The following is a 17,250-nucleotide window of genomic DNA, read 5'->3' as shown; positions in this document are numbered from 1 at the left end:
TTTTTTTGTTTTTTAAGGTAAACAGTGTAGGTTTTAAAAGAAAATTGGCAGAGGAAATGAAATCTGACTCGGTTAAATTTTGTAAACGAATGCATTACCGATGAAACTTTTTTCCTAGCATAAAAAACATAACATGGCCCCAAATTCCTTTTAATGTCACAGTACAAAGCTTGTATAAAACCTCCACATTAATAAGTTACTGGCTTTGGTATTTTTATCACACTTCAAAAGGCAAAAATAACTTTAAAAAATTTCTGGAACGTTCTGTGATGAATTTTTTTAATATTCTCCCAGGGAGAAATAAAGTCATAGTGTTTTTCCATGTGTCCCTCCCATTCCACTTGTCTTAAATAATTGGGAGACAATAAAATGTGTAGATACTCATTCTGTTTAATCGTGGGGCGAGGTGGGGAAGAGCACTGAGCAGGTGTTAGGAAGGTTTTCACGGCTGGCTGAGGATGTCTGCGCAGCGGGGGGTCGGGGGGGGGTGCGGGTGCAGGTGCAGGGCACTCCCTCCCTGAGGTGTGGCCTAGGCCGGGCCACCGCCCAGGACGATGCCCCTCCCCTTTCTTATGGAAAAGGGAAATGATACACTGTACAGATGTGTTTAAAGTCAAAAATAATTTTCTGTTTTTGCCAAAGCCTGAAAAAGCGAGGACAAAAATCCACAGTAAAAAAAGAAAGAAAAAGGAAAAGGAACAACATGCTGAGCAGGTTTCTTTTCAGCGGTCTCAGCCCAGGACTGACTTTGGAGCCGGGAGCACAGCAAGGAAAGCCCCCTGTCCCCGCCCCCCCCCCCCCCCCCCCCGGTTCTCGATCGGCCCCTGGGTGCTGGGAGATTCTGCCAAGGCTGCGAGGCTCGTCTGCGCACAGGGTGGCGCCGTGTGGACCCTGTCTGAGCAGAGTCTCCCGTGGGAGGGAGGACGCGGGCCCCCCCGGGCACATCCGGGTTTGGTGCCCCTCCTGCCACGTGCCGGCTTGGTCAGCATCTGACCTTTTCCTCCCCAAGGACAGGCGGGTGTCAGTAGTGATGTTGGCGTCCTAATCAACAGCGGACACCCTGTGGGAAGACGAGTGCTCTGTGAGCCATCGAGGGTTCTAGGTCTCTGTCACTCGCATTGCTTCTCCTTGCTCAGAGAACTCTTAACGGCACGTTAATAGCTTTCAGTCCAAGAAACAGAAGTTCACACGGCTGTCACAGTGATTACTCCCAAGAAGGTCTCTCTCTAATAGGAAAATTAGTTTCCTTTTCCCCCCTTAAAGCGGAACGACAGTGCTGGTGGGCACTTAGCCCTCTCCGTGTGAGTCACCGTAACGGTCAGCAGGAACCCAGTTGTTGGACGCACCTCAGGCGTCCCGGGTTTAGAACCGGTTCCCAGGAATGAGAGCGGGACTCGGGGTAGCCACCTGGAAACCTGTGGAGTAACCGATCACGCTGCATGCTGAGGGACGTCCTCAACCCGCTCTGCACGCTGTCGAGTCCCGGTGTGCTGCCCACACGCATGTACAGTCGGGTCCGCCTCTCACCGTTTTTGGAAGAAATGAAGACCCAGACTCGCTTAAGAAAGCAGGCTCAAGAGCATGTAAACGGGGCGTTTCCTGGGAAGCCTGAAAACTTTCCTTTCGGGTGAACCTGAGAAAGTTCTAAGTCACACGTAAGGCTCAGTTCAGACAAGAAGGGCCCCCCCTCTCTGCCGAGTGCTTGACGTGGTGCCGTTTCCCCCTGGCGGCCGTGCCGCGTCCTCAGAAGGAATAGACATAAGGAAGGTTTCCATTCTCATGGAGCTGTCGTCAAGGTACAGGGCCCTGGTGCCACCGCAGGGCGGGGGGCTCAGCGGCTGTCTGTGGGCTCTGTGGCCCCGGGGGCGGCCTCCCCTGTCGCGGCGCCCACTGCATCCGTAGAAGAGTGTGCTGGGCCAGACACCTGTTGATGGCTCCCAGTTCAAGGTCAGGTTGGGGACACTTTATACAAAGTAAAGCTCTCCCTGAAGTAACTTGCTGGTGCATACCAATATTTGGCCGTCCCAGGACGTTGAGCATCACCCATGTAGTAAGTTTATAGTGTCGGCTGCGGGGAAGGCTGGGCACTGTGTGCTGGGAACACAGGATCGGGTAGAGTAGACCGGCAGGAATGTCATTGGAAACTGGAATATAAAAGAGGCGTCAAAAAATCTCTATGAAAAGTGAAGTAGGTTGTAGGTTGGGTGGTGTCCTCTATAGTTGGGGGAGGAAAAGGTCTGAGAGCTGGGACCAGATGGGCTGTTTGGATTTAAATAGTAAGAGGGGCGCCTGGGTGGCTCAGTCGGTTAAGCTTCTGACTTCAGGTCATGATTTCACGTTTGTGGGTTCGAGCCCCACGTCGGGCTCTGTGCTGACTGCTTGGAGCCTGCTTTAGATTCTGTGTCTCCCTGTCTCTCTGTCCCTCCCTCTCTCGTGCTCTGTCTCTCTCTGTCTCAAAAATAAATAGAACATTTAAAAAATGTAAATAGTAAGAGCGGCGTGTCTTTCCTCCTGCGGCTTTCCCCTCTGTTTCTAAGGTGAACTGTAGGGGGCGCCTGGCCGGCTCAGTAGAGCTTATGGTTCTTGATCTCAGGGTTTCGAGTTCAAGCCCCACGTGGGGTGTAGAGACTACTTTAAAAGTAAAACAACCCAAACAACCTGTAGAAAGTGAGTTTTATTTATGCGCCAGACCGCACCCACCAGCACACAGCGGCCACACGCTAGTTGAGCCTGCCGTGATCAGTACTAGTTTATTTATCTACAACTTACTAATCACGTTCTTCCTGCTTCAGCACCGGGCTGGATTTTATCTAATTACTAAATCTTTAGGTTCATGGCAAACATGTAAGAGTACTTAATTTTTCTCCTGCTGTATATGTAGTACCACTAAAAAGTCACGGAAGCCGATTAAAGGTGTCTAATGTTTACAGTTGTAAGATATTGAAAAGACATACTAATTACATAAAGTGGTTTTAGAATTGGGAGGGTCTTCACGGGTGGAAGGAAGGATCACCCCTCCTTTCAGAGGGTCTAGAGTCCTGTGCCCGGGGTACAAAGCCAGAGATTATAGAGGAACAGCAAGAGGTCGGTGCAAACCCTTCTTGACTTGAATGCTGTCACTGAATCATGTGGAAGCATCATTTGAGAACCAGACTCCACGAATGCGTTTGAAGGGAAAGGAATGAGAGAGTTGATGTGACATTCAGCCCACAGGGGCTGTGGCGCAGGGCGCGCAGGGGGAGGTCCCCAGTCAGCCCCCGCCGCTCAGGAGGGCTCGCCCCCTGGGGAGACGGGCGCGGCGGCTGAGCGGCGGAGGGACGCTGGGATGTGGGGAGCCCGTGTGGTCCCCGGGGCAGGCTCCGCTGGTCCCCTCCTGCCTGGAGACGCCCTGGCCTCCTGAGGAATCGGGCGTGTGTGGCCAGTGTGCCCAGGGCAGGGCCTCTGCGCGCAGGTGCTGGGCGGGCAGGGCCGGCCCAGGGCCGGGAGGCGCGTGGGGCCAGCTCTGCGGCCTGTGCGGGTCCCCCAGGCGGTGGAGAGTCACCCTCGGGCCGGCCTGAGGCTGAGAGCAGGTGTGAGGCTGGCAGGAAACTCCCGCGGAGACCTAGCCGGGCAGCCAAGGTGGTTTCAGCGGACGGGGACAGTCTGGACGGAGAGAACGAAGGGGTTTGGGATGCTCCAGGGAGAGGCTGGCTGGAGAGAGCGTGCCCGCTCCCTCTTGGGGACGGTGCCCCGCGGGGCAAAAACTTGGTGTCGGACGATGTTGTAGTTTGCCAGGCGGCTGTAACAATGGGCCGTGAACTGGGGCGCTCAGCACAACCTAGACTCATTCTCCCGCCATACTGGAGGCTGGAAGTCCAAGGTCACAAACCAGACCTACTCCCAGCCAGTCTCCTGGCTTCTCGTGGTTTGGCGGCGTGCTTGGTGTTTCTTGGCTTATAAAGTCCCTGCCTCATCTTCACCCAGATCTCCCCTTTTCTAAGGACCCCAGTCATGGGTTAAGGGGCCCAGATCACTTCTGAGGCCCCGGGCCTCAGGACGAGCAGCATATGAATTTGGGAGTACGCGGCCCCACCCCCATAGCAGTGAGGGTGGGACAGTGCATGAAGCTGGCGCGGCTGCCCAGGACGCGGTCATAGCAGCTTGCAGGTTGGGGGGTGCGTAATGATCACTCGGGGTTTTCAATACCTGCTAGGACACCGAGGCTCCCGGGCCTCCCGCGGGCCCCAGCGCTCAGCTCCCGGGCCTGCCAAGAAACTGTCGTGCTCGGTTTCTCCTGAGCACAGGCGGGACCCTGTGGCCAGAAGGGCGTGGAAGGTGCTGCCCAGACCGGCCCTCCGCTGCCACGTGACGTCACGTGACCTGCCTTGCCGCCACTCCTCTCCAAGCACAAGTTCTGTCCTGGGATGTGAGGGCTTTAAAATCCTGCCTCGGATCTCCTCTCAGCAGACGTGGTCTGCAGTGCGCGGTCCCCTCCGGCCGGTTTGCGGTGACTGCGCCCTCCGTCAGGAGCCTGGATTGAGGCGTCAGGAACCAAGGGAAGATCTTTGAACTTGTACACAAATTCCTGTTGGTGTTTCCTTGTCACTCCCAGCGTGACCTGTCAGACCTCTGGCAACAGGATGGGAAGGAAAAGGCTTTCCCCACAGCGCCGGCTTCCCATCTCACAGGGCGTTTTCGCGAAAGGCTGAGTTCAGTTCATCTCACCGGGAAATAGCAGGTGTCCAGCATCTCTTCTTTTAAAAGTTTAAAAAATATGTGGAGGGGCGCCTGGGGGCTCAGTCGGTTAAGCCTCCGGCTTCAGCTCAGGTCAGATCTCACCTTCGTGGGTTCGAGCCCCGCATCAGGCTCTGTGCTGACAGCTGGCTCAGAGCCTGGAGCCTGATTCCAGTTCTGTGTCTCCCTCTCTCTCTGCCCCTCCCCCTCTCATGCTCTGTCTCTCTCTCTATCAAAAATAAATAAAACAGGGGCGCCTGGGTGGCTCAGTCGGTTAAGCCTCTGACTTCGGCTCAGGTCAGATCTCGCGTTCGTGGGTTCGAGCCCCGCGTCAGGCTCTGTGCTGACAGCTGGCTCGGAGCCTGGAGCCTGCTTCCAGTTCTGTGTCTCCCCTCTCTGCTCCTCCCCCTCTCATGCTCTGTCTCTCTCTGTATCAAAAATAAATAAAACATTAAAAAAATAAAAAAAATAAAAAATATAGAAACGATAATTGGTTACTCTTGGAACGTGGGCAAACTTTTCTATTATAAGTGGGTTTATTAAATGTTAAGTGTGTCTTTTATAAAAACGAGTGATGACCCTCGGCAGACATTATAACGCTAGTAATAATTGCCATTGGGCTCGCCCTTCAGGTGGGCGCCGGCCTGCAGGACAAGGTGGTCCCGCCTTACCGCTGGGGACACTGAGGTCGTGAGAGGGGAGGAAGGAGGGCTAAGTCCCTAGGCGGCGTGTGGCAGCGTCCGCAACCGCACAGAGCGCTGGCCCACATCAAGCCGCTGGTCCTGTTGCCCTGGGGACACAGGGGCTTCTCCTGTGTGCCAGAGGATTCTTAGCTCGCTGCATCATCACGGCAGCCCAGCTGGGCAGAGGGTGCCATGCCTTTCTACCTACAAGGAATCTGTGACTCGGGGACCAGAAGTCATTGGCTGGTCTCGCCACAGGTGCAGACATGCCTGTTGCCTTCTCTTCTCTCCGCCCTCTTTCTTCTGCGTCATGGCCTCGCAAGGGATCGGAATGGGAGTTTCTGTGTCTTATCGGAATGTCGGAAAGTTCTCTTCCATTTTTCTCAATGAGCAGTCTGAACACCAGATAAAGCAAGTGTGCTTTTGCGTGTTGCATCAGTGCCCAGAGAGAGTGTGCGTCTGTTTGTGCACGGCTATGTGTGCACACGCGTGCTCGCTTCAGGAGGTGACCCCCGAGCCCGCCCAGCCGGAGCCCATGCAACGCCTGGGGATGGAGGGCGGACACAGAGCCTCTGGGCCGGGAGGCTCTGCAGCCTGGGTCTCCAGGGTGTGGTTATTCGGGGTGTCAGTGGTGTTTCTGGAAGGTGTCTGTGCCAAGGTCTGAAAATGAAGGCAGGTACCGATGTGTTCCTCTCTCAAAAACAAGAAATCAGCATCCTGCTGAGGGTTATTAGCGAGAGTTGATCCAGAGCCTGGAATCTCGAGAGGTGGTTGGTCTTTGGGGCTGGTGGAGGGACCCAGGAGTGCACGTGTGTCCCGTGTCCACGAGAGGCCTGGCAGTGTGGCCTGGGGCGCGGCGTGTCCGTCCCCACCTGGGTGTGTGCGGGACCGAGTTGTCGAGGGCCAGTCCCTGTCCCACGTATGCACGCACGCACACACGCTCGCACACACAGCGCCCCGCCAGGTCCCCGGTGGTTTCTCGCTAACGGCGCGCTCTCTAACCCCCTCCCCTTCGCCCGCCAGCCGCCCTGCTCTGTCTCGACCTGTGCGGAGATGCCATCCAGTAGTGCTGTCTAACACGTGTGTGGTAGTTGAACATCCTTCCCTTACTTGTGCCCCGTGAATACGGAAACACCATTCCCATGATGTTCTGTGTTTTGCTTTCAAACACTGGGTTTCCCTTGAGGAGAATACGGGTTCTCAGCCCTTGAACTTATCAAAACGTTGTACACTAGGCACCTGTCCAGCATGAAAAATTCGTTCCAGTTTTGCAAAAGCCAACAAGAGAACGATCATTTCAGTGCTCTGTTTCTGAGCTCTGTGCATCAGCGTGTTCCCAGGGAGTGAGAATCCCCGGACTTATAAACAAAGCCCACGCTAAAATCCGTCCCTTCTCAGCCACGGGCGATCCCGGCATGGCGTGGGAGGCTCTGTACTCTAATCAGAAGTGAACACGGGCCCTTAAAGACAAACTCTTAAACCTGAGTTCAGTAGTTTTAAAATCCATGGTTGCTGGCCCTAAATCCTGAGCGTTGCCTCCAGGGCGACAGCCAAGGGTGTATTTTTCCACAAGCGAAGCCCACGTCTGTGTGCCCTCCTCACAGCCGTCTTTCTGGCCTGACCCGAGTCTTTGTGTGTGGCAGGTGGCAGATTCAAGAAAGAGATTGTTGTTGACGGACAGAGCTATCTGCTGCTGATTAGAGATGAAGGGGGCCCCCCAGAGGCGCAGGTAAGTATTACAAGCAGACGGTAAGCAGCCTTCCTGTCCCCTTTGCTAGATGCTGAGGTTCCCGTTCAGTAAGAAGTGGCTCTAGAGATCAGGTGTCCTCGAGAAAGGGGATACCGAGGCCCCACCACCTGTTTTCTCTGATAAACGAATTTGGTTGTTCCTTCAGGCAAAATCCTAGAGGGAAGTCAGGTCTGTGTGGCTAGTGTTCACTTTATGGTGTTGTTTTTTAAATTTTTTTAATGTTTGTTTATTTTTGAGACAGAGTTTGAGTGGGCGAGGGGCAGAGAGCAAGGGAGACACAGGATCTGAAGCAGGCTGCGGGCTCTGAGCTGTCAGCACAGAGCCCGACGCGGGGCTTGAACTCATTAGCCGCGAGATCATGACCTGAGCCAAAGTCAGACGCTCAATCAACTGAGCCTCCCAGGTGCCCCTCACTTTGTGTTTTTCAGAAGGAAGGAAAAACAATTTGTGTCCATTTCTCAACTCAGTTGATTTGACTTCTGGAAAGACCCACAGGCCTCTCCTGTTCCCTGTTAGCAGTTTGCTCCCTAGAGCAGCAGGATCATTTATAAAGTCGCTGGTCCGGAACCTGGAAATCTGATGGGGTTGGGGTGGGGGCGGATTCCACTCACTGGACTTCTTGATGTGAATGCCCCTCTGCTGACCACCGCCACGCAGCACAGTGTGGCATCTCTGGAAGTCCCTTGAAGGCTGGGCATCCTGGAAATACCGCACAGGTGGTGGCTTAATCGGTCTCCAGTGCGTTATTTTACTTACATAATAATTTACTGGCCCAGCGCGTACTGGGAGCTGAATCCAGGCGTGGTGGGCGAGTGCCTGCCCTCTGGGGGGCGGCCTGTGGAATCCCCAGACGACCCGCGGGTGGACGGGCCGAGGAGCCTTGTCTGCAGCGCAGACGCTGAGGCCGGGACCCCTTGCCCCAGGACGGACGTGGTGCCGGGGCGCAGACTCAGGTGCGCTGCCTGTGGGTGGAGGCAGGACCCCAACGCCCTCACTGGCGGCTCAGTCCTGGCGTCTGGCCATGAGAACACGTTTACTCCGTTAACCAAGGGCCAGTCCTTTACTCTAGATGTACTGCGTTCAGGAGCGTTGTTTAGCCCCGCGGCTCCCCCTCGTTGAGGATTCCCGCCGTCGGGGGATTGGAGCGGACGGTCGTCTTGGAGCCTCTGCAGAAGGACGCATAGGATTTTGTACAAACTGAGGCAGAGCGTGCTTCAGTATTCAGGGCGAGAAAAGCCCGTTTTCAGCTCACCGTTCCCAGGCACGTGGGGACACGGTCTTTGTTTTCACCATTTCCGAATGTTTCCTGAGGTTTCCCAAGCATAATGGCTTCATGAGTGAAGTCGTAAGACGTGTTTGTGGCCTCGTGTCATCCCGGGGTTGGGTAAAAACTCTGCCAGGTAACTGGCTCTGTGTGTGTGGCCAGAGCTGCAGGCAGCCCCTGGGGGGGAGGGGGTGTTTACGGAGCGCTCACCACCTGCTGGGCGCGGGGCAGGGAGAGACACCCTTGGGAGGACAGGCTGTGGCCCGCTGGTCCTCTCCACGGGGGCGCACACGGCTCTGTCGGGCCCCCGGGTCCACGAGCGCTCCTCAGATGTGCAGGGACCCCTCCCTCACTGCTCAGACACCCCTCCAGGCAGAGAGAGGGGCAGGGCAGGCCCTGTGTCAGCCTGGGTCCCCGCACCCTGTCCCGGGATCCGTTCTTCCCAAGATCTTGATCTCGTGTCATTTCATGTTTCCATCTGGACTTCACATTTCTTTACGTTTTTATCATGTAGAATTTCCACATGGAACTGAGTATGCTTTTCCATTACACGTGAACTCAGAGCTTTGCCCCCAGAAATCCGCCCCTGAATCTCAGAGCCGGAGCCGTGGCTCTGACACCTGACCTGGGAACTGCGGCTTCTCAGAGAAGGGAAGCAGGATAAACATTGTTATCATTTAACTTCCCATTTTCCCTTGGAAAGTGGAGGATCTTTGTGCCAGGCCGACCTGCTCTTGGTTCTGCTGTTGCAATCACGGGCGACCCCGGGCGGCTGCCCAGCTTCTAGGACATTCTGTTCAGCTGGCCCCGGCCTTACCAGGCGGTTACACCCGGCAGCGTTGCCGTCTGTCCGGAGGTAGATTTGCTCTAGCCTCACCTGGATGCAGGTGAAACAAGAACAAAATGGCCAAGAGTCAGGTGATGGCGCGGTTTTCATGTTTTCCCCTGATTGTTGCTAATTTTGTGAATTAGCTTTGTGAGTGTCTCTAACCATAAGTAGTAATATCCTCACAGGGTGCTTTAAGGATTCTGTGGCAGGGGCGCCCGGCTGGCCCCATCAGTGGAGCGCACGGCTCTTGATCTCAGGGTCATGAGTTCGAGCCCCACGTTGGGCATGGAGATTACTAAAAAAAAAAAAAGAATTTAGTGGCATCTGATCTTTCCCACACAAAGACCTCTTGTGAGGAGTTCAACAGCCTGGGCGGGGGATTTCTGAGCAGGCTGTGGGAGCCCCGAGGAGGAGCCCTCCCCGCACCCCGGAGAGGTCCCGCAGCGCTTCTGGAGGGCTCTGGACGGGCGGGAGTGGGACGCACAGAGCTCTACAGGCATGGCCGTGCCTGTCTCCTGCCTGAGAGGCTCCACATGAGGCCGGGTCTGCCGTACACGTGTAGGTCCACACGACATGGTCAGGACAGAGGGAAGACGGCCCCGTGGGGAAGTGTGTCTGGTTTGCGTTCCCTGGAGACAGATTGGCTGAGCGGGAAGGGGGTGAAGGCCCGGTCCAGGCTGTCAGAAGGACGTTGGTGTCGCCGCAGCAACGTGTTACAGCCCGAGTCAGGCGTTAGACCTGGCCTGACCGCGGGGCCTGCAGCTACGTTCCTACGCTCACGCAGATGCTGTTCCCACCCTTTCTGTCCCAGCGCTTTGTCACTCAGCTCCTTCTCTCCTCCCCTTCCTCTCTCCCCAGTTTGCCATGTGGGTGGACGCGGTCATATTCGTCTTCAGCCTAGAGGATGAGATCAGCTTCCAGACCGTTTACCACTATTACAGTCGGATGGCCAACTACCGGAGCACGAGCGAGATCCCTCTGGTTCTGGTGGGAACCCAGGGTGAGTGCCGTCGGCGTGCAGCTCGAGCGTAAAGGGTCCCCACGCCGGAGCAGTGGGTGCAGCCCCGGCCCCCGTGTTTGGCGTGGAGGAGTTTGGGGGTGCTTTGAAGAAGAGATCATTTCCTGCTAAACCCACGAAACAGACATGGTCACATTTCCTGATGTGATTCTGTGGAGAAATCACCCGGCCAGCACCCTCGAAGTACAACCCTCCCAAGTGCTCTAGGGAAAATAAAATCTGTGTTCTCTCTTTCTCTGTACGAGGGATGTCTTAATTCTTTTGGTTATGTAAAAGTTTATAAGCAATTAAAACGCGGTCTAAGTTCTGGTGCATCTTCAAAAGTGTACCAATGTCTTATATACAGCCATGTTGTTTTCTTTTGGTCTATAATGTGTTATGATCTGTCGCTAATTTTTCACCTAACAGGCCCCTCAGAGTCTAGAAGTAACCCTGTGTGAGCACCTTTCTTCTTTTCTTCTCGGTCACTTAAAACTTGGCGTCCAAGCAGAGTGACATCCCTTAAGGGGCCTTGTTCTCGGTCAGATCACTGACGCGCTGGAGTCTGCCATCTGGGTCTTACGTCAGAGGCCACGTAGAATGTCCTTAAGAACCAGATGGCAGGCTAGCTTTAAGAACTCTTTTGTCAGAAGTCGGATCAACTTAAAACAATCATGTCAAGAAAACTTGGATTATGCCTTCATGGTTTTTTTTTTTTGTTCTTACTCATACACTGTCTTTGTGAATTCCCTCGGAGTGTCCACAGCTGGTCAGCCTTTCTCCAAGCCCCGATGGGAGACTTTTCTGAGCAGGAAGCGGGCTGTGTTGAATAAGCAGGCGTAGGTAGCTGTTGCGAGGCACTGGCTCTCGTGAGCGGAGCGTGAGCTCAGGCCTGGGGCCGGTGTGTGTGTTGCACGAATGGAAGTAGCATGGAATCCGCTGAAAGCATCATGTCTGTGTGCTCGATGTGAAAGGGGAGAGTCAGGGTTTCACGGGGAGCACCCCCGCCCTCTCGCAGCATGCGGCCCCAGCCATGGGCTCAGCCCTGAAACCTTGAGAGCAGGTGGATTCCTACAGCAGGAGGGAAAGACGTTCTTTATGCCCCGAGCGCCCTCTAGCGGTCCCGGGAAGCAAGGGCGCCCGGTTCGAAGTTCTTGTTCTGGCACGCGGAGCGGGCATATTTGAGGTGGCATCCGGAAAATTCTTCCTAGGGTTTTGTAGCGGGTGGCGTTAAAAAGATGCGGCAACTCCTTCCCGACATGCACTGCTCCTGGCAGGCCAGCCCAGGGCATTTCTGAGCAAAATCAGAGACTAAGGAGAGGCATCTCCCTACCGCCTGCCCAAGTCAAGAGGTTTCTATTTAAGACTCAGAATGCCTTTCTTCTGGAGACCCCCTGTGACAGGGAGCAGGGACGTGTTCAGTTTGGGCCGGAAGGCCGTCCCGCACAGCCGTGTATTTGGTTGTGGAAAGTGGGGCGGGGCGTCCGGTCCCCGGGTGTTGGGGCCACGCGGTCCTGGCCTCCGTGCATCCCGACTGCGTGGCCTCGCCCGCCCCTCCGAGGGCTGTGGCCGGGGTTAAGTGGAGGAACCTGTGGAAGGACCGGAAGCATCCATGGGCACGTACACGCAAGACGAGAGGTTGTCATTGTTGCAGCTGTTAGAGCTCAGTCACCAGTTCGCTGGGGGCCTGGTTGGGACGCCGGGGGCACGTCCCTCTGCTTCCCTTCCTCGGGGAAGAGTGGGCTGTCTGCGTCCCTCCGCAGCCGAAGGCAGGCGTCCCTGAGTCCCCCAGCAGGACGGTCCCTGTGTTTGTAGAGGAGGAAGAGGGGCTCTGGGGAAGCCCTCACGGGACCCCCGACTGCGAGGACCCGCCCGTTGGAGCCCTGCGGACGGTGTGAGCGCGCTCTGTCTGAAGAGGCCGCAGGTGAGGGAGCCCCGGAGCCCCGGAGCCCGGGCGGAGGAGGGCTTCCTGGCAGTCGCCTCACACCCGCTTGGGAGGCGTTGTTCAGACGTCAGCATGGCCCCACCCCAAACGAACAGGATGCGAGTATTATCGATTAGGGACCTGCCTCTTGGTCCTCAATCAGACCTCTGATTTCCAGAGGGCCCTAGAAGCCCCCCAGTGGCGAGAGGGTGGAGCGAGTGTGGGCGTCTGGAAGGTTCCACTCCTGGGTACTTGTTAACTGCTTGCAGACTTGCTTTCTGTGAAGCCTGCACACTTGTGCTTTTGCACTGCTTTGTGGGATGCTGGAGATACACGGTGGTCAGGCTACGGATGAGGGGCTCTGGGCTTTCCCTCCCCGCTCCTGGGGCTGGTGGCCTGGAGGCAGGAGCTTCTGGAATGGGAAAGATGAACAATTACGTTCATTCCTTAGGGATGCCGGGCACGTGGCTTGGCCTCATCCGAGGGTGGGAGGAGGGGCCCTTCGGGAAAACGTGTCCACTCATGCTGGAGTCAGGGACCCTGTGTGAAGGTCCCGTCAGTGGACAAGATGTTTCCAGACGAGGTGGTTATGTGAGGTTTGCTAAGCAGGTTCTATTTTAGGTGCTTGTGGGTTAAATGGATTTGAGAGAGGCAGAGGCAGGAGCCCTCAAGGGACGCAGAGTCCCGGATGGAATGGAAAAGCAGGCTAGAGTCCGGGCACCCGCGTGACATGTCGCTGTGCCTGGGAAGAGGAGACGGGACAGGAGTGGGGTGGGGGCTGTGGACGTTGTTGGGGACTCCGGGCCGCACGAAATCATCGGCTGATTCCAAGCTGTTTTTTCCCTCCTGGTTCCCTAAAAGATGTTTACATCTTTAAAAAATGCATCTTTTTCTTAAGTGTTGTGAAATCTAAGTCAAATTTGTTAACTTGTAAGGACAAGACAGGGCAAGTTAGATGTTCCTTGAAGAGATCCCTCCAACAGACCTTGCCACAGAATGTTCTGGAACATCTATTGAGGTGGTGCAGGTCATTGACCATGAAAGAGGCGTGAATCAGAGTTAGTCTTGATTTCTTTGAGGGAAACTGTCAGGTCAGGCCTGTTGCATAGGGCTGAAAATAAAGTAGAAAGGAAAGAAAGAAAAAAGAAGTGGGAAAATGAATAAATTCTTCCCACGAGATGCCCCTTTTTTTATACTTAAAAAAAAATTAAGTGTCCCAGGCACTTCCTGCCCCCAAGGAAACAAAGTATAGAAGGTTGTTGCCCTCTCGTGTGTGTGGCTTCTCCTGGGCTGTGCCGCCTCTGACTAGGGAGGAAGGCGTTGGGGGATTTTTGTTTAAAGAGCATCTGAGCATCCGTTTCCTGTCGCACAGGAGCCTTCAGGCCCGCTGAGGAGGCTCCTCGGCAGAAAACGTCCCTGAAAGGTGCTGCTGTCCCACACCTGGCTCCGTGGCCTTAACATCTTGACCTTCCTGAGTTGGCATGTGCCCAGGCTGGCACTCGGGCGCCCCGGGAACTCAGGATAGAAATGGGTGGAGGCATCTCCGACACTGAAGGCTGATTGTTCTTCCTTCACGGGACTGGTGGCAGGTGCCGGGCATCTCTGGTTTGCTGCTCAGACAGCCACGTCTGTACACAGATCCTGCAGGAAGTGGGTTTATCCGGAGTGGCCGCTAGGCCTAAGGCGTGGTTCACCCCCCAATTCCCTTCCCACTCCCGCCTCAGTTTCCCTTAAACACACCTGGTGCTCTCCCCCGCAGGGAGCGGCTGGTTGACCCTGCCTGCTTCCTGTGGATGGGGCTGCCCTGGAGATCACACTGAGCCCTCGGACCCTCCAACCTCCTTCCCTGCCTGACTCGGCTCTCCTGGCCACACTGTAGTTCAGATGTGCTCCGCATCTCCGGCCCGTTCTCTGCCTCCCTGCCCGGCCGACCTGTATCCCCTCCATGAGGCGCAGATTTTTGCCTGTTACCTGGGGTATCCCTGTGCCCAGAACAGGACCGGACACCGAAGGGCGGCTCCGTGGACATGCACTGAACGGTGAATGGCTGCACTTGCAGGAATTATGCCCACAGAACGCATCTCGTAGGGTGCTTCATGCATGGAAAGTCACCTGCAAATAGGAGCATCGGCTGTTTTTCTCCTTTTTATTTTCCTCTAGAGCCACATGTAACTCTTACTCCTTCCTTCTGGTCTTTCTAGGCATTCTTTCTCAGTTTTAGAAGCAGGATCCTCTGAAACAGATTTTTACCAAGGATGACTCTTCTAAATGTCTGAGATGACCACTTGGAGGGTAAACTAGGTTCTAAAATCCCCAGGTCCTTAAAAAAGCAGGACATCACTACACGGAGGCGTTTTAAGTTGCGGGAAGCAAACCCGAGCTACTCGTGACCACCGTGTCACTGCATTTTGCTCGTCTGTTCCAGATGCCATAAGTTCCACGAACCCGCGGGTCATCGACGACGCCAGGGCGCGGAAGCTGTCCAGCGACCTGAAGAGGTGCACGTACTACGAGACGTGCGCCACCTACGGGCTGAACGTGGAGCGTGTCTTCCAGGACGGTAAGTGCCCCTGCTGCGAGGGCAGCCCCGCCTCCCGGTGGGCGGGCCCCGTCCACGTGACCGCAGGCCCCGCCCCCCGCCCCGAGGGGGCGCTCCGCTACATGCGCGCATGCTCAGAAAACGCTGCAGCCCTTTGCAGGTGCTACATGACCTTTCACGTTCAAGGCCAAACATTCCCCAGATTCCGCACGCGGTGTGTCTGTCGTACCTGACATGTTTGCCGTTTCTTCTCCGCTGTAGCTACTGGTTCTTAATTCAGGCCGCTTCCTAAAAACGGTCTAAATACCAGCTGTGAGGCTTTGAGGAGAATAAACTGAAAGAGTAAAGGGAGCCAAGTTTGGGCCAAAAAAAAAAAAAAAAGCCCAGTCGCACGTCATTCTGACTCCTGCATGGCTGAGAGCCAGCGCCGCCGGGCAGGAATTGTTCCTCTGTGCTGAATTCACTGGTGAGCCCCCACCCCCCACCCCCAGGGACAGTGGAGCGTCAGGCAGGAGGCTCCCCAGGAGAGGCGCAGGGTCCCTTTGGGCGGGGGCGCGGCACAGACTCCGATGCCAAGTGTGGGGCTGGGAAGGGGGTGGGGTGGATGGAGAGTGCGGCCTGTGGTCTTGGGGGGGTGGCGTCGGGAAGGTCTGGGGGAAAGTGAGTCTTCCAGCTTCGAAGGCCTGGGGGAGACCCTGCTGGTCAGAGTCGCGGGAAGTAAACTCTGGGCCCCCCACTCCTCGGGCTCCTGTGCAGCGGAGGAGCAGGTGGGCACCAGGGCTGGTAGTGACAGGCCTGCCCTTGCAGGGCAACGCGGGTTCGCTTGTCCCCATGACCGGGTTCGTTTACAGACCGAACTGAGGAACTGCACATTTTGATCTTTATTTTATTACCTTGCAAAAGTTGTGTCCATTTCCAGACCGCGTTTTCTTCCCCTTTCCTTAAGCGCCGCCTCGCTTTAGGCTTTTGGGCCCTTTCCTCGTGCAGTGAGTAGCCCGCCGTCCCCCTTCTCAGCACGTGTGTCCTCCGGAGACCTTTGTACCCCGGGGTCCTCACTGCCTCCCCAGGGCCCGTTCCAAAGCCGAAGCATCCCGCTGAGGGCCTGGGGTTCTCCCGGCCCTTGTGGGGCCCCCTCGGCCCCGCACACATCCCTGCTGGGTAGCGGGCCCACGGGAGCCTGTGGCAGCCCTGTAGGCCGGTGGTTGCAGCACCTCGAATGTTTGCCCGTGAAGAGCTGCGCACAGAAGCGCCTGGGGGTCGGGGTGGGGAGGATGTCCCTCGGGGCAGGCTCACCCCGCCTACCACCCAGCAGTCCAAACCCTGTGGGGCCAAACTGTCACAGCGACTCTCTGGCCCTTCACGGAAGGCATGCTGGCCCCTGATGGGGACGTTCAGAATTCCCTCGTTCGGGCGAGCTTACTCTCCACAGTGATTGCCTTACCCGTGCGTTCATTGCGATCGTGAACTTTCCGTAAGTAAGTGAACCCGTACATCCTAATCCTAAGAATGAGTTAGTCCTAGGGGAGGCCAAGATCGTCGTGGCCCCCGCCCTGCACCCAGAGTGTGCGTGGAAGCATGTGGTCTGCAAGGTGGAGGGCCAGCAGGGGGCGGGGCCAGCAGGGGGCGGGGAAGGGCTGTTCCAAACCTCATCTCACGTGATATTAAAGTGTTTCCGTTGTTGTGATCTGAATGGTGAAGCACATTACACTCTTAGCGTGAGTTTTCCCACGCTTAGGAGATTTCAGTACGTTCTGTTACTTCTCCTTTTAGAAATAATGCATTCCCCTTAAATATTTGGATTGTACAGAGTAAGAAAAGGAAATAATGCTTATGATACCACAGCTTATGTGACTGTTATGAATTTGTCCTTAAAATATTTCTGTTTAAATGAAGATAAGTGTTCAGAATAAACTTAGAGTTGGGGCACCTGAGTGACTGAGTCGATTAAGCAACTGACTCTTGGCTTCGGCTCAGGTCACGATCTGACGCTTTGTGGGTTCAAGCCTGGCGTTGGGCTCTGTGCTCTCAGTTCAAAGCCTGCTTGGGATTCTCTCTCTCTCTCTCTCTCTCTCTCTCTCTCAAAATAGATACATGAAACTTAAGAAAAAAATAAGGGTTTACTCTTACTTTGTAGGGTAATTGGTATATCTTTTTATTAACATAAACTCCTTAATTGTTACTGATAAAAAGTTTCTGACTGAGTGGAGACTGTTCTTGGTACTTAGAAATCACAAACAGTAAGAATTTATTTTAATCTTTAAGGAAAAAACACCCTGGAGCGTTTAGAGGTCAAGAAATCAAGGCTCAGAAAAATTACCTGACGGGACCAAGGCTTTGGGCCTGGATTGGACGCCTGTCCTGGGACCAAGAGCCCAGAGTCTTAACCATCCTGTCACTAAAACAGCAGGGACCTGGGTCCTGCCCGTTTGCGTGGGGGAAGGCTGGACCGAGCGGAGTCAGGGACCCAGGTTCACACGCACTCAGACTCTATTCGAATGGATTACACTTTCGATATTCTGGCAAGCCTCAGGACTTGCTGTTATTTGTACAC

At 55.2% G+C, this 17,250-nt stretch overlaps 1 protein-coding gene across 2 annotated transcripts in view; it reads left to right on the top strand.

The window, feature by feature from the left end:
• The first annotated feature begins 7,045 nt into the window (after positions 1–7,045).
• The window catches only part of AGAP1 (ArfGAP with GTPase domain, ankyrin repeat and PH domain 1), a 306,663-nt gene continuing 296,458 nt past the window's right edge, over positions 7,046–17,250 (top strand). For both annotated transcript variants that reach the window (XM_029933558.1, XM_029933559.1), the window contains exons 1-3: positions 7,046–7,125; positions 10,098–10,239; positions 14,586–14,720. In XM_029933558.1, the coding sequence (XP_029789418.1) occupies positions 10,104–10,239; positions 14,586–14,720 (271 nt within the window). In that variant the 5' untranslated portion in view covers positions 7,046–7,125; positions 10,098–10,103. The remainder of the gene's footprint in view (positions 7,126–10,097; positions 10,240–14,585; positions 14,721–17,250) is intronic.

Source organism: Suricata suricatta, chromosome 3 (assembly GCF_006229205.1).
Source record: "Suricata suricatta isolate VVHF042 chromosome 3, meerkat_22Aug2017_6uvM2_HiC, whole genome shotgun sequence".
NCBI lineage: Eukaryota > Metazoa > Chordata > Mammalia > Carnivora > Herpestidae > Suricata > Suricata suricatta.
This window is presented reverse-complemented; position numbering and strand designations above follow the sequence as displayed.